At 35.5% G+C, this 25,908-nt stretch overlaps 4 protein-coding genes across 5 annotated transcripts; 1 reads left to right on the plus strand and 3 right to left on the minus strand.

The window, feature by feature from the left end:
* Positions 1 to 798: 798 nt before the first annotated feature.
* On the plus strand, positions 799 to 7,135 carry LOC141656931 (transmembrane emp24 domain-containing protein p24beta2-like). The gene is made up of 5 exons (XM_074464020.1): positions 799 to 1,052; positions 1,919 to 2,122; positions 2,642 to 2,828; positions 2,942 to 3,049; positions 6,832 to 7,135. Exons 2-5 carry the CDS (start codon positions 1,919 to 1,921, stop codon positions 6,963 to 6,965), a joined length of 633 nt encoding a protein of 210 aa, XP_074320121.1. The 5' UTR covers positions 799 to 1,052; the 3' UTR covers positions 6,966 to 7,135.
* Positions 7,136 to 7,594: 459 nt separating this feature from the next.
* Positions 7,595 to 12,860, minus strand: LOC141656932 (GPN-loop GTPase QQT1). 2 transcript variants are annotated; one of them, XM_074464022.1, is made up of 11 exons: positions 12,771 to 12,860; positions 12,535 to 12,679; positions 11,291 to 11,335; positions 11,086 to 11,165; positions 10,850 to 10,924; positions 10,622 to 10,725; positions 10,370 to 10,526; positions 10,170 to 10,257; positions 9,037 to 9,109; positions 8,815 to 8,946; positions 7,595 to 7,864 (listed from the first exon to the last, which is right to left on the minus strand). In XM_074464022.1, exons 2-11 carry the CDS (start codon positions 12,624 to 12,626, stop codon positions 7,802 to 7,804), a joined length of 909 nt encoding a protein of 302 aa, XP_074320123.1. In that variant the 5' UTR covers positions 12,627 to 12,679; positions 12,771 to 12,860; the 3' UTR covers positions 7,595 to 7,801. The 2 variants fall into 2 exon arrangements, with proteins under 2 accessions (XP_074320123.1, XP_074320122.1); XM_074464021.1 differs by lacking the exon at positions 7,595 to 7,864 and having other exon boundaries at positions 8,728 to 8,946.
* A 6,857-nt stretch (positions 12,861 to 19,717) lies between these two features.
* On the minus strand, positions 19,718 to 20,787 carry LOC141654940 (uncharacterized). Its single transcript, XM_074462048.1, has 3 exons — positions 20,194 to 20,787; positions 19,963 to 20,089; positions 19,718 to 19,869 (listed from the first exon to the last, which is right to left on the minus strand). Exons 1-3 carry the CDS (start codon positions 20,785 to 20,787, stop codon positions 19,718 to 19,720), a joined length of 873 nt encoding a protein of 290 aa, XP_074318149.1.
* A 1,759-nt stretch (positions 20,788 to 22,546) lies between these two features.
* LOC141656933 (protein NOI4) lies at positions 22,547 to 25,852 on the minus strand. The gene is made up of 3 exons (XM_074464023.1): positions 25,682 to 25,852; positions 23,169 to 23,351; positions 22,547 to 22,932 (listed from the first exon to the last, which is right to left on the minus strand). The coding sequence occupies exons 1-3, from the start codon at positions 25,685 to 25,687 to the stop codon at positions 22,888 to 22,890; spliced, it is 234 nt and encodes a 77-aa protein (XP_074320124.1). The 5' UTR covers positions 25,688 to 25,852; the 3' UTR covers positions 22,547 to 22,887.
* Between the last annotated feature and the right edge of the window lie 56 nt (positions 25,853 to 25,908).

The following is a 25,908-nucleotide window of genomic DNA, read 5'->3' on the forward strand; positions in this document are numbered from 1 at the left end:
TAAGGGCATGTCTTAGAAATCCAGCCAATCTTTATTCAATATAGATGAATTGAAATTATTCCGGTACAGAGCGACCCAAAGTAGACCTAGAAAATAAGGTAACAATTTTATAACTTTTGTTAATTCAAATCCCCAGTTTAGTTTTGGTTAAATTAAAATGAACACAAAATCTCATTGAAGACATGACATATCCGTCACAAGCTTGTGACGGATACCATTTTACCTCACAATGTACCCACTTTTTCTCTCTCTGCAACACTATTCATGTGGTCCCCTTTCTCCACTAACCCATTTTGTTACCATTTTATCTCACAAAATATCCGCCACAAATGGTAACCCGTCACAAGGGAGACCAATTGTAAAATGAATTCACACCCAAATAATCCGATCCAAAACCAATCACACCTAATCTGAAAACCCAAATTTGACCCGACCCGAATATTTATTGTTGCATACGGACCTTTATCTCCGAATAACTGAGAACCAAGAGTTAGCTTTGGTGGTAAGAGCTCTCTTACCCCAGCCATAAAATCGGGGGGTTTGATTCTTACCCAAGACATAATGCGCTTATTCAAAAAGAAAAAAAACCCGAAATAACTTGATTTCACCGGAATTCCTGCAAACACTAAAATCATCCAATAAAAACGGACCCTAACCAATTACCCGATTAGTCGATTACCATATGTACAGTCCTACTTTAAACCATCCGTAAGACCGTAATAAATAGAAAAAACCTTAAAACCAAACCCAAAACGGAAAAGAATAAAGAATGCCACCATGGAGACCCTTGATTGGTCTAAACAACGTGTAACATAAAACACAAAACTTCCAAACTCCAAACTCTCTGTCTCCTCCTCATCAAAACAGATTCACAACTCTTCTCCGACCAAAAAACAATCAACTCAATTCAATTCACTCCAGTTTAATTTTTTCCCAGATTTGTACATTATTGTAATATTATTACCTCCAATAAAAAAAAAATCAATACTTGGTTTTATTCAATTCAATTCACCATCTTTAGGGTTTGATCTACCCTAATTTATTCAAATAAGGTAACAATTTCCAACTTTTTTTAATCAATTATTGATTTGGGTATTGCTGAATTTGCTATTTTTGATTTGGGTATTTTTTATTTTGATTAAATATTGGTTTTTTTCACTTAATGATCACGATTTTTAGTGAAATTTGTAGTAGATTGATAGCAATTAGGTTTACATCATGATAGTTTGAGCTTTAGTCCCTTATAAATTTGGGGAATTTAGTGTTTAATTAATTTTGGAAAGTTACTATTGTATTTGAAGCAGGATTAATAGGGTTTTGTTTGATATAAATTGATCATATAATTCTGCTTGTAATTGATTATAGATGTTTAGCTAATTGATGGTATTGATTTCATGTTGCAATGAAGAGTTCTATGCACTATTATATTGTTTTTTGATGGTTTTGTCTCTAATTACTGTATATATTTGATTCAATCTTAAAATCGGAGTGTCGTCGACTAAGGAAAGATTGAGTCTTTGAGATCCTTTCTTAATTCACTGGAGGAAGGCACATAGATAGAATTAGTTCGATTTCGGAATGTTGAACTTTATGGTATTAGTCAGTGATGATTTACATTTCTGTGTTATTCGCCTGTTCAGCTGTTCTGATCGTTTGTGTACCTTTGACTAAAATACCCCTCACAACGAATAGAAAAGTTAACAATTTACTAGAACGGTATTACATAATTTCACACGAAAGAACCGTTCTGTTTGGAGTATGCTATTTTAGTTTGTGATATGTGGAGGTCCAAAACAATTGGAGTGAATTTAAGTAGATCCCGGGTGTACGTAGTTACTAGTATACGGAGTTAGTGTTTGTTAAGTTCATAATGGTTTTCGTACGTTCTCATAGGGTATTTTTTTTTCCTGTGGCGCAGATGAAGTTGTCATTGTTGACTTCAGTAGCTATCCTGCTACTGACTTTGTCCGACCTGCAGCAAACATTTGCGCTTAGGTTTGTTATTGATAGAGCGGAATGTTATTCCCATAATGTTCAGTATGAATGGGACACGGTGCACGTTTCGTTTGTAGTGATTAAGTCGGATGCTCATTGGCGTACAGAAGATGGTGTTGATTTAGTGGTGAGCAGTTTTTACTTCCTTCACAATATCCTTCACAATACTGCATGTGAATATGATGTTAATTTTTCTTTTTTCATACTAGGAAGCTCTTACTTACTGTCTTCCCCTTAGTTTAAAAAAGCGAGCCTGAGGTGCGCCTAGGTGCAGTAAGGCGCCAACCAGATCGCCGCATCAGACACTTTGAGGCGCATGGAGTGCAAAAGGCGCATAACCACCTTGTTCTGTTATTCAAGTGTCTGACACGACACAATATCAGAGTGTCTGATGCGGTTATTTTTAGTGAAGTTTTCAATTTTTTCATCTAAAATGAATTGTCGTGCCGGACACTTTAAGTGCCAGACAGCGACACGTGACCAAAGTGAAGTGTCGAGGAAACATAGATAATCACACGTTCACACAGTATAGTCCAGAGTCAATCACATGCAAGATGTTATATCTTTTCACCTTTCATCAGTAAATAAATCTCATCCGTCTTTTTTTTTTTGCTAAAAAGTAATTGTCTTTCTCCCTAATTAACAGATAAAAGGGCCTGACGGCGAACAAATCCATGATGTTCATGACAAGATCACGGAGAAGTTTGAGTTTGTTGCCCACAAGAAAGGACCTTACAGTTTCTGCTTTAATAATAAGTCTCCTTATCATGAAACAATAGATTTTGATGTACAAGTCGGACATTTTACATACTACGATCAGCATGCGACCGATGGTAAGATTGATATATTGAATAGTTTCCTTAAGGTTCATTCGTATGAATTCTTCTGCATTATTATAATTCGTGAGACGTTGATGGTTAGCTTAGCCTTACCTGCTTGGTTGCAGAACATGTCAAACCCCTGCTTCAACAGATTGAAAAGCTAGCTGAAGCTCTTTACAATATTCAGTTTGAACAGCACTGGCTGGAGGCGCAGACCGATCGACAAGCTATAGGTACTGATTGCTTTTTCTCGAATAGATATCTTCGTACAACTAGACATCATCTTGAACTTCTAACTTTCTAAGTCATAGACAATTGCGGATCTTAGTAGACGGGCAGGGGCCTTGCCCTGGGTAGGCTATCTAAATTCTAAAGAACGTTTTAGTACGTAAGTTATCAGTTGCCCCCTACTGCCCCAGTGGTTAAGTAGTGATAGTTTCAACAGTAGGTCAAGGGTTCAAATCTTATGATATTTGTTCTAAGATCCACCACCAGGGATAAACATAGGTTAAGTTCAGAATGGATTTGATTATTCTATCCGGCTCATCCGGGAAGTGATAGTACCTTATGCCACATTTTGTCCTTGAAGTTATGAGCATGTGATGGCCTTTTTTCTTTCCCTGGCTGGAGATGGCCTTTTTTTTTAACTTCCCTAAAGTAATGTGAATCAGTTGAAAACGGAATTTTTGGTAGGAAGAGAACATACTTAAATTCTCTAGTAGGAGTAACTTGGTCACTTTCTTGGCTCAGGTCATCCATGAAAAGTAACATAACCAGAATATTTTTGTCAAGAATGATTTGTGAAGACCCTTCTCACGCCTATTAGTCTAGAAAATTGGCGTGAGACGGTGATTGTAAATTGATGACTAATTAGATGCTAGATTTGTAGGTGTTTTAGAGTCTGAAGTCCTTGAGTGATCGCCCTCTTGACTTTCGTTGAAATTGTCATTACTCCCTTGTAGAAAAATGAATTTCTAAGTCTTGAACATCTAAGTCATAGACAATTGTGGATCTTAGTAGTCGGGCAGGGGCCTTGCCCTGGGTAGGCTATCTAAAGAACGTTTTAGTACGTAAGTTATCAATTGCCCCTACTGCCCCAATGGTTAAGTAGTGACTAGTGATAGTTTAATAGTAGGTCAAGGGTTCAAATCTTATGATATTTGTTCTAAGATCCACCACCAGGGATAAACATAGGTTAAGTTTAGAATGGATTTGATTATTCTATCCGGCTCACCGAGAATTGATGTTACCTTATGCCACATTCTGTCCTTGAAGTTATGAGCATGTGATGGCCTTTTTTTTCTTTCCTTTTTTTTTTGCTTGGAGATGGCCTTTTTTTAGATGCTTAGACTCTAAACATAGATGATTATAAATCGATTACGAAGGCGTTGGTGGAGAGATCGTCTTTTGGGCCGTTAGTACAACATTGGCTATTTGTCTTGATATTCTAAGGACATTAAGGCAAACCTCATTCTTGTAAGAGCGACCGGTTCTAGGATACTACCTCAACTTTTCATGTCATTTGGAGAGATCGGGGTGACAATGAAGGATTATATCATGATATCGGATCTGCCTTGCGGTGATGAAGAAATGAATTGGCCATGATAGATCAAAAATACCGCCCCCATTACCTTGTTGAACTATGGTTGCTATTCCCAACACAACAACCTCTCGACAAATTTTGTCAACCTCATCATCATGATAATCTTTGCGAGATTGGCAACATCGGGTCACAGCCACGCAACCTGTTCAAAAGTAAGTTTGTTGCCTTCCAACTCAAGGCCAATTAGTTCTTTGCAGGTTGCGTTATCTATTTTTTCACCCGATATGACCTCCACGGGCCTACCGTCGATTGGTAAGCTAGTCATATAAAAAACATCTTCTAGACCAAAGTTGTTGGTTTCTAGATCATAGCAGTCATATAAACAACAACTTTTTGCACAACTACTTTTTGCGTGTGTGTAACTGAAAGCCAATGTCAAAAATTTGGTCGAAGCCGGAGCCTTCAAGTTTTTATTTTACTGTTTCGAGTAATTTTATCTTATACGATTTTAGCTTTTTCCTAACATTCACAACATTTGGAATGAGGCCACCGCGAGTTTGGAAGCAAACTTTTATTCAAAGTAAGAATGAAAAGTTAACGGGCTACAAGTCTGATTTGTAGCAAGTTAACTCTTAATTCTTATTTTGAATAAAAGTTTGCTTCTAAACTTGCATTGATGGCTCCAACTCCAAATGTTGTGAATGTTAGAGAAAAGATCTAAGTCGTATAAGATAAAGTTAGTCAAGCGGTAAAAGAAAAACTTGGAGGCTTCGGCTTCGACCAATTTTGTGACACTGGCTTTCAGTTACACACACGCAAAAAGTTGCTGTTTATATGAGTGATATGATGTAAACCAACAAACTTGTGCTCGGGAACGTAGACCTATACTTTGGTCTCGAAAATGTTTTTTATATGACTTGCTTGCCAATCGACGGTAGGCCCGCGGAAGGTTATATGTGGTGTAAAAAAAGATAACGCAACCTGCAAAGAACTAATTGGCCTTGAGTTGTAAGGCAACAAACTTACCTTTGAACGGTTGGATGACTATGTGTTCCGATGTTGTTAATCTTGCAAAGATTATCACGAGGTTGACAAAATTTGCCGAGCAGTAGTTGGAAATAGCAACCATAGTTCAGCAAGATAATGGGGGCGGTATTGTTGATCTATCATGGCCAATTCATCTCCGTAAGGTAGACCCGATAGATCATCCATGAAAAGTCGAGGTGGTTATCCCATAATTGGTCTAGCATAGCTCTCACAAGGGTGAGATTTGCCCGAATATCAAGCCAAATATTCAATGTTATACCAACTAACGGCCTGAAAGACGATCTCTCCACCAACACCTTCTCACCCGCCCACAACTTGCTATGGTTGTCAGTGTCGCCGTATGGCCAGAAAACGATCTCATGTTCCCCGCTATAAATTTTCCAGAATACTAATATCATCTTTATGACCTCAAATTGTAGTCTCATAATTTCCCCATATTTTAATATTTATTAGCTCAAGTTTAAAGGTTTTAAGTGATAACTAGTTTTTATACCCGTGCAATGCACGGGCATTCTTTATTAAGGGTACATTTGAGAATCCACTTATTATAAAAGAGAATTTATATTTATGATTTTACGTTCATGTCTTCTAACTTGTGGAGAAGTGTTTTGATATATTTATTTTTGTTATAATATTCATTTAATTAAATTATGCCACATAATGTAATTGCTGCCAAGATGACAACTGATAGTTGCAAAATCGATTACGAAATGACATAAAATAGATGATTATAAATTAAAAGTGCATAGAATTAGATAACCATTTGTAGGTGTTTAGAGTCTGAAGAGTGATTGTGCTCTTGACTTTCGTTGAAATTGTCATTACACCCTTGGAGAAAAATGAATTTGATGACCATATCTCGATTTAAATCTTGCGCAAATGTTAGTCGTAAAATCTTTTGAGTGGTGGTACTTGGGACATTGGGTTCGAAACCTATCACCATCAAAACCGCCATTAACATAACGTTAGAGGCTTACAATTTTACTCTTAAGAAGTATCTTTATGTTGTACAGTATATGTTGGAATTTTGGCCGCGGAATGTAGTGAGCCCGATATTCTCAGCATGGATAATTTCTATTTATATGTTGAATATTTGATTTTATATTTAGCTCCTTAATTGGAGCTTTGTACTACATAGTAAATACAATGCCTATTTATAGGATGCTTAGGTGGTTCTATGATGTTCAAGGAGGCTTCTAGATTACATTAGTTTCTTGTTTATTCTTGACAATTCTAGTTATGCATACACCTAGACATATATATATATATATATGGCTAGGCATTCTCCTTACATGTTCTTTCTTTCACCACTTTTCATGTCATGCACAACGTTCCTCCGGACACAGTCCAATGTCCACGACAATATGTTTACGAGTGTTATGTCTTTCAATGCCTTTATCTTACTTGATGTGTGTGATAATGCAGTGAATGAGGCAATGGCCAAGCGTGCAATACATAAAGCGATTCTAGAATCGCTAGCACTTGTTGGAGCAAGCGTCCTACAAATCTATCTTCTGCAACGGCTCTTTGAGCGCAAGCGTGGGACATCAAGAGTCTAAATGCCGCCTCTTGATTTTGTTAAGTTATTTTATGCCTATGGGAATCTGAATTTTCTTGTAGGCCTTTTATAGCCCTTTTATACGTACGTTTTGTGGAGAAGGTGCCATTACTGTAGAGTACGACTGCGCAAGGAAAGATACTAATGATTATGAATTCCACAGCTGAAGTTGGATATATTTTGTCATCTCCCTTATCAGTTATCACCCATTTTGGAAACTAACAAATGAATCTCTCTCGAATTACAATTTTATCTCTCAAAGCTCCCTATCTAAGATGGTGTAGGGATGGGTTGGTATATACTCCGTATCATATATGTAACCTTGTTTAGTTTGCGTGACGAAAAAATGAGAACATCAAAAAGGGAAAATCAACTAACCGCAAAAGAGTATAAGCACGATATACTACCGGATTACCAGGTATCATTTACGAGGAACATTCTCTTTTATGGTACAACTGGTACTTATGTTGAGAAAAGAGTAGCATACACAATAAACAGAGAACTTGTGACAATTTGCGACCTAAAAACTGGGAAAACTTGGATAAAAAAAACGTCTATTTCGAATTAAAAGAGTGTCACAAAATCCTTCATCTGTCTCTCCTCAACATCAAGAATTCCACACACCCACAATCATTACAACTGATGTTATTACACAGGTCCGAGTCATGAACTGATATACAGATATGGAAATGCCGCCTAGAAATTTCATTGATAGTAGCAACATAAATATAGGAGGAAACTCTCTTCAACTAGGCCGTCTAATTTTCCTACATGAATCTCCATTTTTGCCGCGTATAATCAAAATGTGTATGAAAGCTGATATGCCATGTCACTTTTCTATGTGGTGGGATCGTTATCAGCTTCATCATCTTTCATGTACTTCTCTTGCACTGCTGCAACTGTGGAATGTTTTGTCAAGGAAAGCACACTATAATAGCCCCATTACGGAAGCAGATATCGGTTAGATTAGCCAGCAAATGGTACTTAAGACATGGGTTCAAAACTAGCCATCAAAACTGCAGTAGTGGTTGCCTTGGCACAGAGAATCGTAAAACTGCTGGTCATCAATGTTGCAAGATTGATAGACTCTCAGATTATAGACAGGCGACGGTGAAACTCTGAAATGGGCACGACATTTCGACACTTATTTGCAAGCCAAAAACATTAGAATCTTTAATAAAATCCATATCTAATAAGTGCCAACGTCAACGGCTTCAGAACTAAACAAGGCAACGTTACAATTTCAGGACGAGAGCCAGCTAGAGCAAAAATGCACCAGCAAAATGGAGGGAGTAGTCATAGCCTAATGAATTTTTTTGCCAATTTAATGAGACTACTTTGGGATGGGGAAATTGTTACCGGAGTAATGGGGAAACTATTACTCCCATACGGGGATATTGCATTACCCTAGGAGGAGGTAGGTAGCTATCACCCTTTCCCCTGTATGGGACAACTATTACCTTCCCTCATTTCTGCCCAGCACTACCAGCACATTCCTCCATATTCATCTTATTTTGAGCTCTATTACTCCCAAAATTATTACCCTATTTCGATGTAAGCCCCGACTCTTTTGAACTAATAAAATGAGCATGTACACAAACACACAATTACTCCCTCCGTCCCGTTCAATTGTTGTCCTTTCGTTTTGGCAAAAAGACCAAGGAAAGAGGACAAAGGCCAATAACAAAATGACAAGTGGAATAAATTGAATGAGAATGATCAAATTACTCATCAAGTTCATTCTTAAAATAGAAAGGACAACAAATGACTGAGACACCCTAAAATAGAAAAGGACAACAAATGACCGGGACAGAGGGAGTATATAACATAAAGGCTTCTAAAAAAGGATATCTGTAATAGTCCCAGTCAACTTGACGAACTGCAATTTTGCTAAACTCCACTGCACTAGTCTCTATGCCAGCAAAGATATATCCATTGGTTTTATCGATCACCTTCACAAGGTTTCCAACACTTTCCTTGTCCTGAAGTAGCAAGCTAAGGTAAGAACTCGACTCCAAAAATTATGCAAAATACAGAGCTAAAACCATAAGCATACACGAACAACAACATACCTGTATGTCCAGCGTTGTAAAATTAACAAGACTAAAATCATCTACGACTTCACACAGCTCCTTGGTAAGTTTTCTGCATTAAGTTGGAATAGATGAACTCCATAAACTTTTGTCCACAAAGCAGATAGCATGACATGAACACCACAGAAGATATTAACATAATGGCAGCTACTGACATTTGTCAGAAACAAAACTAGTCTGCAAATTTTCAATGCTTTAATTCGGATAGCAATTTGAAGTCGATTCCATGACTAAGATAGGCAAAAATAGAAAACAGAATGATCTGGTTTACAAATATGTAAGGTCATGTCATTTCTGGAGGATGCATGACTATCTCGTCCTTCCTCCACTATCTTTCATACGTTTCCTTCACTCTAAAGTATCACCAGGTGATAACACATAAACAAGTTGATTACTAGTGAAGGAAATTTTTTAACCAAAAACCACTCCATGCAGAAAGAAAAGAGGCAAGATAAGAGCAAACTGATAAGTTATAATCCTTTCCATGTTCAAATCCTGCTATATCAAACTGCATTTTTTCCGTGGCATTGTGACAATAGAATCGTCTTCACGGATTTGTCAATTATGATTTATGCCACCAAGACTTTCAGAGGGGTAATTTAAGCTTACCCAGATGTGGTTGAACAGAATTTTGTTTTGACAGCATCTCATCGTCTCAAGTTGTTACTAGAATGCGCGATGTATCAAGGTTCAATTCACAAAGTCTACTAGCCTACCCGAAACTCCTCAACAAATTCGTCTATAGTTTAATTGGAAAGAATTGGATAGCCAAAACTTTATGTTGGATTACAATTTGAGAAAACAGTTACAGTTTCAAGTAAACTAATGACTCGAGGGGACAAGGATGGATTTCAAGAAATAATTAAGTGTCTTCTACTTCCTACACGTATGTGGATACACGTTTTTCAAAAAAATTCCAAGAAAGATTCTGGAAATTCTAGACTATGCATTAAAGTTTTCCAGTAAACAAATTGTCTAGCTATTGGAAGAGGGAAATGTATTGCTAACAACTCCACTCACGTATTGTTGACAAGGTGAACTACTACTGAAGTACACAAGAACCTTAGTCCATTATATTTTGGTTACTGCAATTAAAATGGAAATTAGGGTACCTGTATTTGGCAGCGCGAGGATCTTGATCAAGGCAGTGTTGCAAATATGATAAATCTTGCGCATCAGTGTAGAAATCCAGGTTAAAAGCTGCAGCAAAGACAGATAAAAGGAACTCACGTTATGATTGTATTTGTATGTATATATGAGGTGCTAATACATATAATCATGGTAACTGATAGAGAGAGGAACCACTGATTACCAAGTTTTCCATAACTTTCAATCAGGTCAATCTTAGAGAAAACGTTTATATGAGGAAGCTCCAAATGAAGCATGGTGGACAATGATAGTATCAATGCACTAACATAATTCCCTGGGTCACTGCAAAGATGGGCATCAACTAAATGCACAGCAGTCAACTGCATAAGAGGTAAAGAGTAAAAAAATTTGGAAACCAACCAAGATAACGAGGAAAAAAATTTCCACGGAAAAAATAACAGGACAAGTATATTACCCTGAGATTCAATTTCTTTATCAGTTTCATTATAACGTTTTTGGCATTTGAATGCAGGAAAAATAGCTCAACTTGACCAGGAAAATCAAAAAGTAGATAGTGATCTGCACAGTAAAAAATTTGCATTGTGAGCTCCACTTTGAGTACCAATATTATTACCAACAAAGACTAAGCAGCAAAACTCGAAAAAAATGATTGAGACCAATTATGAAAGCAAAGTTACAAAACCTTTAATAAGTGGCTTCAACTTGGACTCCAGCCAATCGATGTTCTTCTCCAAATAATCCATACAATACACAAGACCTACAAAAAATTTTAACGTTCCCTATTAACTCGATGTGTTACACAAATATGACTAGACCTCACTTTATTAAAGTGTTTCCCCTTTCATTTTTTTCCCATTTTTCATAGGTTTGCATCAAATTGAAGGTTTCTAACATTTGATCAAATACGACAAAACTAACCTCCATTAGGCCCAAGTGAATGCTCATTCATCACATCACTAAGCTTGACCAATTCCTCAATGTTAATAGCGCAGTCATATCTTCACCTCATCTTAAGGACAACCATACAAATGTGAGTATGTGACCACCAACTATTTTATCAGCAACCGATAAAAACATTACCATACGCAGGCTGACAGTAGTCACAGTACAATTTAAAGGATACGGCAATGCATCATTTGCAGGGTCCAAATTGATCACAGCAACCTTTCTGCATTTGAACAATAAATTATTTTTATCTTTTCGAACTCCGTCAGGAAATCGGACAAATAGTCAAAGTAATTTACAGGCATTATAAGGATCGAATGCTTCCAAGGCCAAAGTAAAATAACTTGAAAAAGAGAAAGATGAATCCCAAGACATGTTGAATTTACACCCAACTTCTTCATTACCCCTATTACTCTATAACATTACTATATCAATTGACAATTAGCCATTGGTAACTCTTTCAGGAGGAGAAACACTTAATATATGAGAGAATCTAAATGGTACTCCTTTGAACATCAAAAGCGGCCTCAAATATCTCTGTTGTAGACTTATTTTTCAGACTGACGGTTACCATCAGTCTCACGGTAGTATTTTTAGATAACCAGAATAATATAGCACAAAAGATAATCATACACACTTCTAGACCTTGTGGACTTTTTACATAGATTTCAGTGGAAATTTTTAGAGCAATTGATCTGCTGAATAAACTAAAGATTCACGACGAATACACAAGGACATATTCGTTCCCAGCAGCAACATTCCGAAATCCAGCAACGAAAATCAAGAAGAGATTTGACCAAAGCTCCTAACTTTCATAAACTTGACAAACAGAACTTTTAGAAGAGACGGAGAATAACATGAGAAAACCGGGACCTTGGTTCAAAACACCAATTACCATCCTAACCAATCAGCTACACAACTTAAATAGTTTAATCATAATAACAACTTGAGCAAACCCACGAGTGCCCGCATACAAACTAGCTACTAACTACCCAAGAGGCCAAAAAGTTGAATAGTCGACAATTCGAAATCTCCAGCAACAGATTACCACTTTCCCCCTTCAAATGTTCACTTGAACATACCATCAAACCAAAATTCTACATGTAAACCAAGCCACCCACATAAACACACCACCAAAAACAATTCGAATTCGACAAACTAAAACAAATGAGCAAATCCAATATTGGGATACAATCAAAAACACCAATTAGGGCTAGAAATAAAATGATTAAACCCATTTCATAAAATTAAAACATGTAAACTAAGCAAACTACAACTGGGTTTCTATCCAATACAACAACAACATTACCCAAGTGCCCCAATGGTTCCCGCAAATTGCAGGGTCTGGGCTTGTGTTAGCAACACAAAGAGACGGTTTCCAAATACAATTTATAAGAAAAGATGACAACTTAAGAAGTATACCTTCCAATTAGGGTTAGAAATTGGGACATTCCATTGCAATAAGTGGTTTTACCAGAACCAGGAGGTCCAATAACTACTTGCCCAAACACCATTTCTTTGTGTGTATTTTGTCAACTCTAAATTGTTCAATCTGCTTCAAAGTTTGCTGTAAAAGTAAGAATTAGACATTTATGATGCAAAATTAAAAGAGGGGTTTCGAATTTTCTGGAAAAATCACATATTCTAACCCAACTTACCACTTGTCAATAGTAATTCTCTGTGATTCTCAGTCTTTGCTCTTGTATTTTCTAAGCAGCAAGAGTTAGGGGGCGCATAACTTGATTATATACTGGATTACTGGTCATCCGAAATGTTCCAAACTCGACAAATCTATATAACATTATTAAAAATTTAGCGCAAAAAGCACGACAGATAACGCCATGGGATGAAAAAAAAAGCGCGTCTGCAAATAATGATGACTTGGCAAACTAATATGACATGGCTTATCAATTTATTATTATATTGCATTAATTTAGTTCACTTATTTCCTTTAAAAATCCACCCATATTCCATTAGCTTCAAACTTTATTAACTAAAAAAAAACTACAATAAAAAAAATACGCATTAACTATAAGTTAATAATTTTAAGATATTTCATATGGAGTGGTATTATATGTATTCGAAATAAAAAAAAAACGAATACATGAAATTAAAAACGAAGAAGAATAAATGAAGTTGAAAACAAAAACAAATTATATATACAATATAATTAAAACGCTACTTAAAACATTTAATTTTAATCCACATGTCAATTTTTTATTGGTAAATACTAATCCATCTATATTGATTACTTGATTATTTATTTATACAATATTATAAAAGTCCAGATTATGTATTAAAAAGTTATCTTTAAAGCTGTCACATGCTTATAAGTACAAAAAAATTTTAAAAATATTAATTGCAAACACAAAAAAATAAATTAATACAAACTCTTTATTTTCCTCTCATAAATTTGGTTATTAATCTACTTATTCATTTAACCTTTAATTTTTTTTATTTAATAGGATGGTTTTTGGTTTCTCTCACCATCATTATAATTTGTAGTTATCATAATTTTCTTTTTATCTCACTTCTAATTCACAAAATCGTTCCTCTTCCATCGAATAAATTGTTGAAATTAATCAATAATTAATAACAAAAAGTTTCCTATGTAACTATTATAATAACAAGCCTAATTTTCATTTTTATTCAAAAAGTTGGTAGGTAAAGTATACATACATAGATAATTAAATGAATTCTTTCGCTTTTTATCCTTATTATGTTTTAAATTTTCTTGATAGTAAGAATATTATTTAGTTATTGTTTTTGTGTTTGTATTAAAATTGAAGAAAGATGACATACTTAATTATCAATAACATTACATGAAATCTATATTATCTAATTAAAAGGGCAGCTTAGAACATTCAATTTCATTTCACATGACATTTTCACACCCCATTAATTCTTATTCATTTTTATTGATTATTTAATTATATTGACAATATGACATGCATGGAATAATAATTGAATTTATAAAACTATAATCTATAATTAAAATGTAAGTCAAACTATCTACCATTATCTGAATGTCATATTTTAAATTTCATAAGATAATTTCTAAACCATTCTTATGCAAAGTGGATTTTGTAAAAAATAAAAATAAGAATATAATAAACCAAATCTTTTACATTCCATTTCTCCTTTGCTCCATATTTAGGTCTATATTAAATTTCATAATAATGAGAAAAATCTATAACTCAATAATCTAAATATAAAATATATAAATCTAATTAAAAGGCAAGAAAAACTAACTATCATCATTTACATGTCATATTTTAATTACATAATAAGACAACATCTTAAATCAATCTCATGTAAAGTGGATCTTGTAAAAAATAAATTATAATAATAATAATAATAATAATAATAATAATAACAATAATAATAATAATAATAATAATAATAATAATAATAATAGTAATAGTAATAGTAATAATAGTAATAGTAATAGTAGTAATAGTAATAGTAGTAATAGTAATAGTAATAATAATAATAATAATAATAATAATAATAATAATAATAATAATTTTAACTCCTGCTTATCTGAGTGTGGTCTGGATGATATGCATGGATCAGGTATTGATTTTACCTGGTTTAATAAACAAGAGGTCAACACCAGGGTTTACTCTAAAATAGACAGTGGTCCGATTAATCTTGATTGGCTTATCTCTTTTACTCAAACTATCGCTCGGTTTCTTCCTCCGGCATTTCGATCGATCACGCCTCGCCCTTCTTTCCTTCTCTAATGATCCTCTCCCTAAGAAACAGTTTAAGTTCCTTAACTGTTGGATTGATCATCCTGAGTTCTTATCCAAGGTTCCGAGGCTTGGCAAATTTCACCGAGTGGGTAATTCTATGCATAGGCTTATGGCAAAGCTTAAGAACACAAAGAAGTCCTATGTCGCTCTGCATCTAGCTCATTTTTCTAACATCGGTGCAGTCAAACCGAAACAGTGAGCTTAACCAATGTTTCCTTGACTTGCAAAGCAATCTCCTCTTTCAAGACCTTATTCTTAAGGAGAAGATTTCCTCTCAGGAATTTTGGGCTCTCAAGGAGGCTGGAACAAAAATTCTTATTCAAAAAGCTAAAGTTCATGATATTGAGCATAATGATTCTTGCTCTAAGTTTTTCTTTGCAAAAATTAAGGAGAGCAAAGAGCCAATATATTGGGGAAATTCAGACGATCATGGCTCCTTACACGATGGCTTACATGATGTTGGGAAGCTTTTGTTGATTATTATCAACGACTTTTGGGTTCTTCTTCTGCTGTTCACCCTATTGATCCTTGTTTTATACCTAATGGTCGGTGCTTATCGACTGGATCAGCCGCTCTCATTGCTCCCATCTCTAGGATCGAGATACGATCTGCTCTTTTTTCTATTCACTCTTCCAAGAGTCCTGGTATTGATGGCTTCTCTTGAGGTTTTTTTCAAAGTCACTGGGATATCATTCGATGATTTTTGTTTGGTCATTTCGGATTATTTCAAGACCAGCTTCATGCCTAAACAAGCTAATATCTCTCTCATAACCCTTATTCCTAAAAAGAGGATTGTTTCTAGTGTCAAGGACTTTCGACCCATCTCCTGTTGCTCCATCATTTATAAAACCATCAGTAAAGTCTTGACTGTGAGGCTTCAAGGAGTCATGGACAAGCTTGTAGGTAAAGAACAGGCTGCCTTCATCTCTGGTAGAAGCCTTCATGGTAATGTCATGCTCACTCAGAGTCTCATTAAAGGGTATTCCAGAAAATTCCTTACTCCAAGATGTTTACTTAAGGTGGATATTAGTAAAGCTTTTGACTCCATTCAGTGGCCCTTTATTCAGGATATGCTTGGTGCTCTTAACTTCCCCCCTCCTTTCATTAAATGGATTATGGGATGTGTTACTGGCCCCTGGTATACTCTTAAAGTAAATGGTTCTCACCATGGTTTTTTCAAAGGGAAAAGTGGGGTTAGACAGGGTGACCCTCTTTCCCCTTTACTCTTTGTGCTATGCATGGAAATCCTCTCACGTGTTCTCAGGGTCATGTGTAGGGACCCTAATGTCTCTTTCCACCCTAAATGTGCTAAGTTGGGTCTCACACACTTGATCTTTGCTGATGACCTCATGATTTTCACTAGGGGTGATGTCCCTTCGTCCCGAGAAAAGCTGCCGAGGTACTTCAACTCTTCTCTGGTCCGGCCTTAGAATTAATTTTGATAAATCTGAAACATACTTTGGGGGTGTGGATCCTGATATCAAGCAGCAAATCCTGGATGCCATTGGTCTTACTGAGGGTGCCTTCCCTTTTAGATACCTTGGTCTCCATATTCACCCTTCCAGGCTCACTACTCCTATGTTTGCCCCTCTGATTCAAAAAATTCAGAATCTTCATAGATGTACCACCAACTTACTCTCTTATGCTGGTAAGCTACAGGTCCTGAATTCCATTGTTTTTGGTATTGGCAACTTCTAGTGTGGTAGCCTTCTTTTGCCCAAGTCCATTTGCAACCTCATATCCTCCCTTTGTAAGCAATTCTTCTGGGGATATAAGGGTGGTAGAAAAATGGTGTTCAAGAGCTGGAAAAGTATTTGTGCTCCTTGGCTTGAAGGTGGGTTTCAGTCATGACCTCTCTACTTGGAATCGGGCATGTATGCTCAAATGGTTATGGCTTTTGGATCTTAGACATGGCTCTATCTGGGTGGAATGGGTCACTAATTACTACCTAGATGATATCTCCATCTGGGATCTCTCCATCCATGACTATTTCTCTGACAGCCTAAGGGGTGTCATTCTTACCAAAGATGCTTTTGTCACTCTTTCTGGTACCCTGCAACAAGCTAAATCCTCTCTGCACAGTTGTGTTGTCAAGGGTAAATTCTCTCTACTCAAGGCTTACAATCTTATCAGACAGCATTACCAGACTCAAAATTACTTCAAACCTTTGCTGGACAATTCCCTCTTGCCCAGACACAGAATTATCCTTATGCTTGCAGTTCAGAGAAAGCTTGCTACTTTGGATCTTATCAGTGCTCGGGGTATTTGTCTGCCTAATAGATGCTTCTTATGTAAGCTCAGTGAAAGTTCTCGTCATATCTTTTTCCCTTTGTTGCTACTCTAAACAGGTTCTGCGTGGTCTGTTTACTGGGATGGGTCTTCATGTTCAGAACCTGCAACTACGCAGTCTGCTCTTGTGGTCTCTTAACCGTTCTCCTCGTAAGCATTGGAGGAATAAGAAGATCATTTGTTGCTTAGCCTCAGCTGTTTACAGTCTATGGCATGAAAGAAATAGAAGAATTTTTGAAGGTTATGAACGTCCTGCCCCACTTCTCATCAAGGAGATTCAACATTGTGTTGATCTTATCCTCCTTACCAAATCACACCAAATCCTACATGAAGACATCATAGAGGCTCTATAATTCTAATACATTTTTTTGGTAATTGTATAGTTTAGGGGATATACTCTTGTAAGAAATCTTATGTACTCCCTTGTTTGGAATATATGAGAAAATACCTTTCTTGCAAAAAAAAAAAAAAAAAAAAAAAAAAAAAAAAAAAAAAAAAATAATAATAATAATAATAATAAAGCAAAACTTATACATTCCATTTCTCTTTATTCCTTATTAATGTTTATATTAAATTTCATAATAATGAAAAAATGATGCTCAAAAGTCATGAATCTTGATTCATATTTATACCTATATTAATTTTGATAATAATGAAAAAAGGATGCTCAAAAGTCATAAAATGCATCCTCAATTCTTTATATATTTTTTATGGAAGATAAAAATAATAAGCCAAAATTTTTCTTCTCTCTATCGTCAGTAGAAATAAATGTATCACTAAACTTTCCTATCATTCTATTAATATCAAGACAAGTGTATTCAGGTTTTAAAATTATTAACTAATTTATTTACTTTTTATGTAAGTTCCATTGGGTTATGAAATGTTTATCACATTCTCAATTTCATCGTTTGTGTTTGTTTTGTTCTCATTTAGGGGCTATCAAGATTTTTGGTGTTGAGATATTCAAAGGTAATATACTTACATCTCTACAACTTTATTCTCATTCCCTTTTTCTTTCACTATTTAAGAGGAAACTTAAGTTAACAACGATAATATTGCATAAAACAAATTTCACTATTTTGTTGGCTAATTCAGACTAATTACTGAGTTACTTTTTTTAATTATAGGGTCGATTCGTGGGAAAAAGAAGACTATATGAAGAAGTAAAATACTAGAATAGCTTAAATAACTATATATTGGAGACTAACTACAAGATTGACGACTTCAACGTGAATGACTGATAGTTTTTTTTTTTCAAATGTATATTTTATTTTTGTATTTGTTTGTTTTTTTTCATCATTTTACCTTCGAAAAAATAGCAAATTCACCTGCTTTTGCTTATTTAATTTATTGACTTTGATCTTTATTTTAACATGTAAACGCCCATAATCTTAGTGCGCAATCAGTGATGACTTATTCATAAGGTGAGCTTCTATATGTTTTGATATTTTATAAAATTTCAATTACTAAAAACACTACAAACATCACACTCAAAACAAAACATCCCGTGAATTTCACGGGTCACAAAACTAGTTTTTCCTTTAAAATTGTAGGTGTCGAAATGAGCGATTTGAAAAAAAAAATAAAAAAATACGTAATTTCTGAGCTCGTAAGTACGATTTATGACCTTTTAAAGTTTTTCAATAAAAAAATTAGATATTTTGTGAAAAATGTCAAACCTCAAGAGTACTGCGTGAATTTTCCGAAATAAATTACTCGTATCTAATTTTTTTTTTTTTTTGTCAGATAGAAAAAGATTCCTTAGGCTATAGATTTAGCTATAGCATGGGCAATCCTATTAAGGTTTCGCGGACAGTGACTAAGAGAAAAACAATGACAAGACGATATTAAGGAAATAACAGATCGTAAGATAGGTGCCGCATCATGGTTGAGATCTCCACAACCATTAATCTGGAAGACCAGGTTTAAGCAGTCCGAGGTTGCATCAATATGTCGAAAACCATGATTAATAGCATCAAGACAGGCGAATTTAAGAATCATCGCCTCAGCATGAAAAGCAGACTTTGCCCAAAAAGTAGCACGACCAGTATGAAACATGAAGCCAGAGTTATCTTGAAAAAGCCATCCAGCAGAAGCCTCCAAATTCGATTTCCACGCTGCATCACACTTGATACGAACATGATCAGAGCAAATTTTTGGTCTAACCAGGCAAAGAGGAAAATGATTTCGGATAAAGAATGCATCTTCTCCATCCTCTATATCCAGAAGACCTATGGTAGACTTTGCATTGTACTTCTCACTTTGTGCAGCAGTATTACGATGAGCATCCATCGATATTAGTCGAAAAAGGGAATAATAATCCAGTGGACTCCCCTGAAAAATGAAGTTATTCCGCAAACCCCAAATATGCCAGAGGGTACTGATAAAGGCAGAGATAGATGGAACTGGATTATGAGTTTTTCAAAGCAAATTAAGACAATTAATAATCCACTGTTGAATCGAAACAGTATGTCCAATATGAGCTCGAATCCCCATAGTAGATGCACTCCAAATACGCGAAACATAAGGACAATCACGAAAAAGGTGTGCCAATGTTTCTATGGGTCCAGGCTGAGACGAACACAATACACAAGAATAGTCCCACGGAAGATCTCTTTTCCTTGCCTCATCTCCACATGGAAGGGAATTGGACATAATCTTCCATAAAAACAGTTTCCATTTATTATGGACAGGAAGATGCCATAAAACTCTGCCACAGAAAGCCATAGACGATGAATCCATACGAGATTTATCCTTTATGGTGGCCTTATCAGTCCATAGTTTTGAAAAAGCCAATGCATACCCACTCTTACTAGTGTGCCACATTTTGTGAAATTCCAAAAAACAGAGTCTGATTCATCAACCAACAGTATAGGTGTTGAGAAAACAAAGGGCATAACCTCCAAACCACAAATATTATGAACTGCCATCTGATTCCAATCCCCAGAAGAAGTCTGTAAAAGAGCAACCGATAGATGCGGTTTATGCTGAAGGTTCAAGTCAGATAAAGAGAGCATTTGTGCTAAGGACGCACCATGTATCCATTTATCCCTCCATATATCCAACGAAGACGGAAACCCAACTTGCCATAATAAGTTATCCTTAAGTAATTCAAGACCCCACTTAACACCCCACCACCCCATGAAAGAGACCCCGGCATAGAGAAAGCAGAACCCATGAAAGCTTCTATTGATATGTTATACTTATTACCCACAACACGGCTAAGTAAACTTTCAGGATCAGTGAGAATTTTCCACCCAAGTTTAGCTAATAAACTTTGATTGAAACAGCCTATATGACGGATGCCTAGCCCACCATCCACTTTGGAAGAATGAAGAAATAACCTGCTACTCCAATGAATTCCCCTTGTTGTTTTGCAGCCACCCCACCAGAATTGCGAAATCAAAGAGTCAATCTTCGAGGTCACACTTACCGGCATTCGAAATGCAGATAGAGAGTAAATGGATAATGAAGATAAAACCGAACAAATCAAGGTCAATCTACCAGCAGTGGATAAGAAAACATTATTCCAACTATGAATACGTCTAGACACTTTGTCAAGAATTAGGGCAAAAACTTCTTTCTTACTAGTACCAAATTCAGTGGGCAAACCCAGATAAAGTCCCATCGCAGCAGCAGTTGTAATATTAAGGATTTTAAGACACTCAGTGGTTGTACGTAGTGTACAATTAGGACTAAAGGTCACAGCAAATTTAGAATAGTTGATCCGTTGACCAGAAAAAGAGCAATATAATTCCAACATAGAACTCAATTTCTGACAGTTTTCTTTTGTAGCATGGAGAAAGAAAATAGCAAAAAGGATACGAGTACGAGTACTATTAGCTTATGCAATGTACTCGTATCTAAAATTAAGATACAATAATTGTATACTTTTGTTATAAAAAAGTCTTTTACAAAAATTAGGAATATTTTGAAGTAGATTTGAATCCAGGTCATAAGTTCTATTTTTCATGACTTATCAGCTAATATTTGCAAAGATTGTGTAAAAGCAATTTTTTTTGTTTTGTGTGTGCGTATGAGTGTATCCGATATAGTCTTCAAGCAGGGTAGGATCATTGGACCGTTATGCTCTCCTTCGTGAGTTTTAAGTTTTAACAACGTTGTATTCCCTTTATTTCTCTCTGCTCGAGGGCAAGGGCGATTTTGAAGGGGGTGCACTGTGCATGGGATTCATCTGCAACCCGTTTGTTCTAAAATATTTACAAGTTAATTTCAATTAGAATCATCAAATATTTAGCGGTGTAGCAGTCGGATACAGTATCGGTTATGTTCTGAGTTTGATCCCTGTGATTGTTATTTTTTGCACTTTTATCTCATTTAGTTTTAATCCTTCATTTCCAGAATTCGTTCTATTGTTTTTATTGTCTTTTTGTTAGTTTCATTAATTTTATTTAAATTAAATTTAGTATTTTATTTTAGCCTCGTGACCCTTTTGTGTTTAAATTTTAGTATCCATCGCGAAATTATCGTAGAACTTTTACACCCCTATGATCAAATCCTAGAATTGCCTCTGCTCGAGGGTCGTTCGACAGCATTATAAATGATTCACAATTGGGTATGTAACAGGGTGGAGAGGGTCGTTCATTCCACAAATATTATCCTACAACCAGTTGTATAGTGGCATTGTACAACCGCCCCGTAAGTTGTTGAGCTCTTACACCTAGTTGTTGAGCTTAATAATTATTCTGTTAAGCTCAATAACTTTGTATCATAGCTCGATAATTTTGTTAGAGCTCGATAACTTTATAACAAAGCTCAACTACTAAGTTGTACTAGTATATACAACCAGTTGTATAATACATTAACTGCGTTCATTCCCACAGGAAAATGAAATTTCAAAATTCGTAGTTAAAATTTTCTTGAGTTTTGTATATGACATTACTAGTTCGTCGTTATTAAATTTGTTGGACATAATTTCCTCGCTGCGAGTGCTCTCACAAAAGAAGTAAACAACTGACCAAACCGATTGCTCTATTACAATGGACAGAATCGAACCCCTCATTTTACGGCTATAGGATTAGGTGAGCAATAATTTTGTCTCAAGTACTTTTAAGTTTTAACATTAGCAATCCATCACTTCAAAATAATACGGAGTATTTTTTAGAGATCTGCGAAACTTTCGTTTCTGTTCAATATCAAGTTACGTCAACCTTTTCTCGAGTTACACAAACTACCCAAACTTCCTTTTCCATTCACATCAACTTTTACGCCATCGTTTTCGTTTCTTTTGCAAGTCACCAACCCTGAACATTGAGGAGACCATTCATCACACAACGATCGTGATAGTTTGCAAGTCGATGATAGGTTGATAAGTTGATCTCATCGTAAATGGTCCATCTTCTATGAATGAAAAAACACGCAAGACGTACCAAAACAAGACAGACGGACAATTCATTACAAACGCCAAAAGTATATATCACAAAACGAGAAGCTTTACAACTCGAAAGCACAAGAAATGGAAGAAGAAGAAGAAATAGACTTGTTTTTAATAATGACCCACACAATTCATTACATATAAATACAATATAACTTGTTCATTTCATATTTCTTTGCCCACACCTACTCATTCCAACACGACAGAAACCAAAAAAAAAAAATAATGTTGTTCCAGGAACACGATTATCACAACTTCTCACATCTTTTTTTCAGGAGTGGAATGTGTCGGGGTGGGGGCTCCCTACGATCCGTTCTTACAAGAAACGTCTCATCAAGATTGAACATCTGGGGCTTGTACACAACATAACCATTTTTTCTGCAAGATCATCACGCCTTACCATCAGTATCTTCAAAAATACGACTAGTAACAAAATACCAAGATCGTTAAGATAGCCTCTGTGGAATGCTATTGACTGACAAAACTTCTAAAAATGCAGAAGGCAGAAAACAAAGCGTAATTTAAAGTGAAACGAACAAAGTTCATTAGCGCGTGATAACATTTAACCAAAACGTAATTAAAGGGTTATTGGGTTAGAGATGAAAACGACTTACAGGCTGAGACTTGGTGGGATCCATTCCAGGCTTAGTAGAAGGCTGGCTATTTCCAGGGGAATCGGGTTTTCCTCCTGTTTTCTTTTCATCCCTGGCTTTATTAAAAATCACGGTGAATCCCTCTGCTGAAGAAGGATCATTGACATCCCACTCACCAAACTTGGGCAATGGCCTTCCCTTGTCCTGTAACAAGAGCATCAAGAGGTATCACTGTATCAGGGTCCGACTCGACTGAGCAACATAACATAATTTACTAGAGCATGACGTACATAGCGATTGAAATCAAACTACAAGTTTACTAAGCAACCATAAGATAATTTTGTAGAGCATGACGTAATTAGTTATGACCAGATACCTTTCACCACATTATGTATAAAAGATAAACAATTTTAACCATGCACATACACCTCTTCCTCCCACTCGATATTTAGAGCCATTGTAAAATGATGTTGCACTTGCACATATAATTATATCTAAAAATAAGCTAGTTTTTTTTCCACCATGGTGACCTACTGACCTATGTTAACGTGACTCGTTTAGAAGTATCCGATACAAGTATGTGCCTAAGTGTCAGACTCGGTTATTTCTATGAAAAATACGCATATTTTGACTTAAACGAGATGTCCAAATGTCATATCTATGTCTAGTGTCGACTCTCAGATACGAGGATATTAGAAAATTCGGAGTAACATAGATGGCGATACAACTCATACAAGTAAAAAATCAATGAGAAAGGTTCTCCGCCCACAGCGGCGTTGCTAAGTATCAAAATTTGGAGAGCTAAAACATAGATAGGAAATCTAGTAACTAGATATTCATATTTACATTAGACAGCTTCTTTTGATAGTTTTCACGGACACAGACTAATAAAGAGTTCACATGGACATAAACGGAAACATAGCTTAACAAACACACATTTGAACACAGCTTAAATAGCACAATCACAATCACAACAAATACTTCTACAGACACAAAATTACGTCCTCGTTAATCTAAAAATGGAATTGCAAAAAGAGTGACATACAAACATCATAAGAAAAAGGGAAAAAAAATCTTCCAAATGACTTTCAATCAGAGCAAAAAGATACCAAGGCTGTATCTACAAAAAGAACTTCAATATTTCAATAGACACAACTGTCAATAAGGTGAGGCAGCAAGAATAAATATTAGTATCTAATAGCCTGTTACAAGTAGATTATAAGATTTAGACGTGTATGAATGTATGATACAGTAAGGGGCTGTTTGTGCAGGAGTAATCTGTAAAAAAGGGGATTCATGGCAGCTGATTCCCTTCCTATATGTGGCTCAAATTATTTTCATTCCCATTCCCCGAAACCCCTCACGTTCATCAGTCAAGAAGAGGGAAAAAGGACCCCTGCCTCATACGTTAAAACATGTCACCCATTCCACTCACCCACGGTTCTGCTGCCCCTAACACTTTGTCACTTTCCAACTTAACCATCGATAACCACTAGGCCACCAACTACTATTGTCTGTGTATAAATACCCAACCCCACTTAACAAGGTTCCACAGTTCAACATCCGTCACCTCAGAAAAACACCACGCTACATCCACCTTTGCCATGACTGCTTCCTCAATATCCATCAGGCATGAATAGATTCACCATTTTCATATGGCGACTCTTCACAAACAAACAAAAATCCCTAAACTCTTGCAACACAATTTCCTAACCAAGACCGAGCATAAACATACACAAAAGGTCACAAATTCTAGTCAATATTGGATCAACCCAGTATTCGTCTTCAACAATCATGTCTACAAACAAAAAAGCTATAAACTTTGACTTGGTAAGCGTGGTTTGCAAACCATCACGTATCCTCGATGATTACCTACTGAAAACCTAGCAGTTGCTTTTCCCTCGTCATCCAAAACAGAAGCTAAAAACTTCTAAAAGAGAACTAAATTCGACATAATTATAGATACGCCTACCAATTTAAAATACCACAATTACACCAAACCACAAAACTACCATAAATGACCAATCCAAATCCCTCACAATAGCTACAAATAAAATCAACCAACCAAATATTCCCTCCGTCTCAATCATTTGTTTACCTTACCCCTCATAGACGATAAAAAAGGTAAACAAATGATTGAGACGAGAATAACTCAGAATCTACCATGAATCAATGACTAGATAATTGTTCAAACACACAACACCAAGATATTATACAACAAATACATGAATACATCCATCAAACATTCAAACCATGATAAAATCCATCAAAATTCACCAAGAAATTAAAATGGGAATAATTCAAATCAATCCTAAAACACAAAAAACCAATAATTGCAAGATTAAAACACAATAATTACCAATAAAAACCAATTAAACAATCAAATCAAACCCAATTAAACAAAACTAAGATGAAATCTAAAGAAATAACAAAAGGGTAACAATAAAATCAACCAAATAAATCAATAATCCAACTAAAATTACACAAAAAATAAGAAATAAAAAAAGAATCAAAATTCTGGGAAATGAACAAACCGTCATGAATGTAGGATGGGGTAAGAAAAGATATTCTTTTTTTTGGTGTTTGTTTTATGAAAAAATGAGAAAATGAAAGGAATTTTAGAAGGAAATGAAAAAAAGGGATGAGAGAGAAAAGGGTAGTCAGAGTAATTTGGATTATTAATTTAATGAATGAATTGAAGGAATGAATGAATGAATGATGACTTTTTTTTTATTATGTTTTTTTTTTCGTAACTAATAGT

Source organism: Silene latifolia, chromosome 5, assembly GCF_048544455.1.
Source record: "Silene latifolia isolate original U9 population chromosome 5, ASM4854445v1, whole genome shotgun sequence".
In the NCBI taxonomy this organism is placed as follows: domain Eukaryota; kingdom Viridiplantae; phylum Streptophyta; class Magnoliopsida; order Caryophyllales; family Caryophyllaceae; genus Silene; species Silene latifolia.

Coding starts and splice junctions, on each gene's coding strand:
- LOC141654940 (XM_074462048.1), bottom strand. CDS start 20,787: ATGGGACTTTATCTGGGTTTGCCCACTGAATTTGGTACTAGTAAGAAA. Junction 20,090..20,193: donor GAGGGATAAATGGATACATG/GTGCGTCCTTAG, acceptor GATTGGAATCAG/ATGGCAGTTCATAATATTTG. Junction 19,870..19,962: donor TGGCACACTAGTAAGAGTGG/GTATGCATTGGC, acceptor TTTCTGTGGCAG/AGTTTTATGGCATCTTCCTG.
- LOC141656932 (XM_074464021.1), bottom strand. CDS start 12,626: ATGGTGTTTGGGCAAGTAGTTATTGGACCTCCTGGTTCTGGTAAAACC. Junction 10,726..10,849: donor GTTGAAGCCACTTATTAAAG/GTTTTGTAACTT, acceptor TTTACTGTGCAG/ATCACTATCTACTTTTTGAT. Junction 10,527..10,621: donor TAAAGAAATTGAATCTCAGG/GTAATATACTTG, acceptor CCTCTTATGCAG/TTGACTGCTGTGCATTTAGT.
- LOC141656931 (XM_074464020.1), top strand. CDS start 1,919: ATGAAGTTGTCATTGTTGACTTCAGTAGCTATCCTGCTACTGACTTTG. Junction 2,829..2,941: donor CGATCAGCATGCGACCGATG/GTAAGATTGATA, acceptor GCTTGGTTGCAG/AACATGTCAAACCCCTGCTT. Junction 3,050..6,831: donor GACCGATCGACAAGCTATAG/GTACTGATTGCT, acceptor GTGATAATGCAG/TGAATGAGGCAATGGCCAAG.
- LOC141656933 (XM_074464023.1), bottom strand. Junction 22,933..23,168: donor ATCCCACCAAGTCTCAGCCT/GTAAGTCGTTTT, acceptor ATGATCTTGCAG/AAAAAATGGTTATGTTGTGT.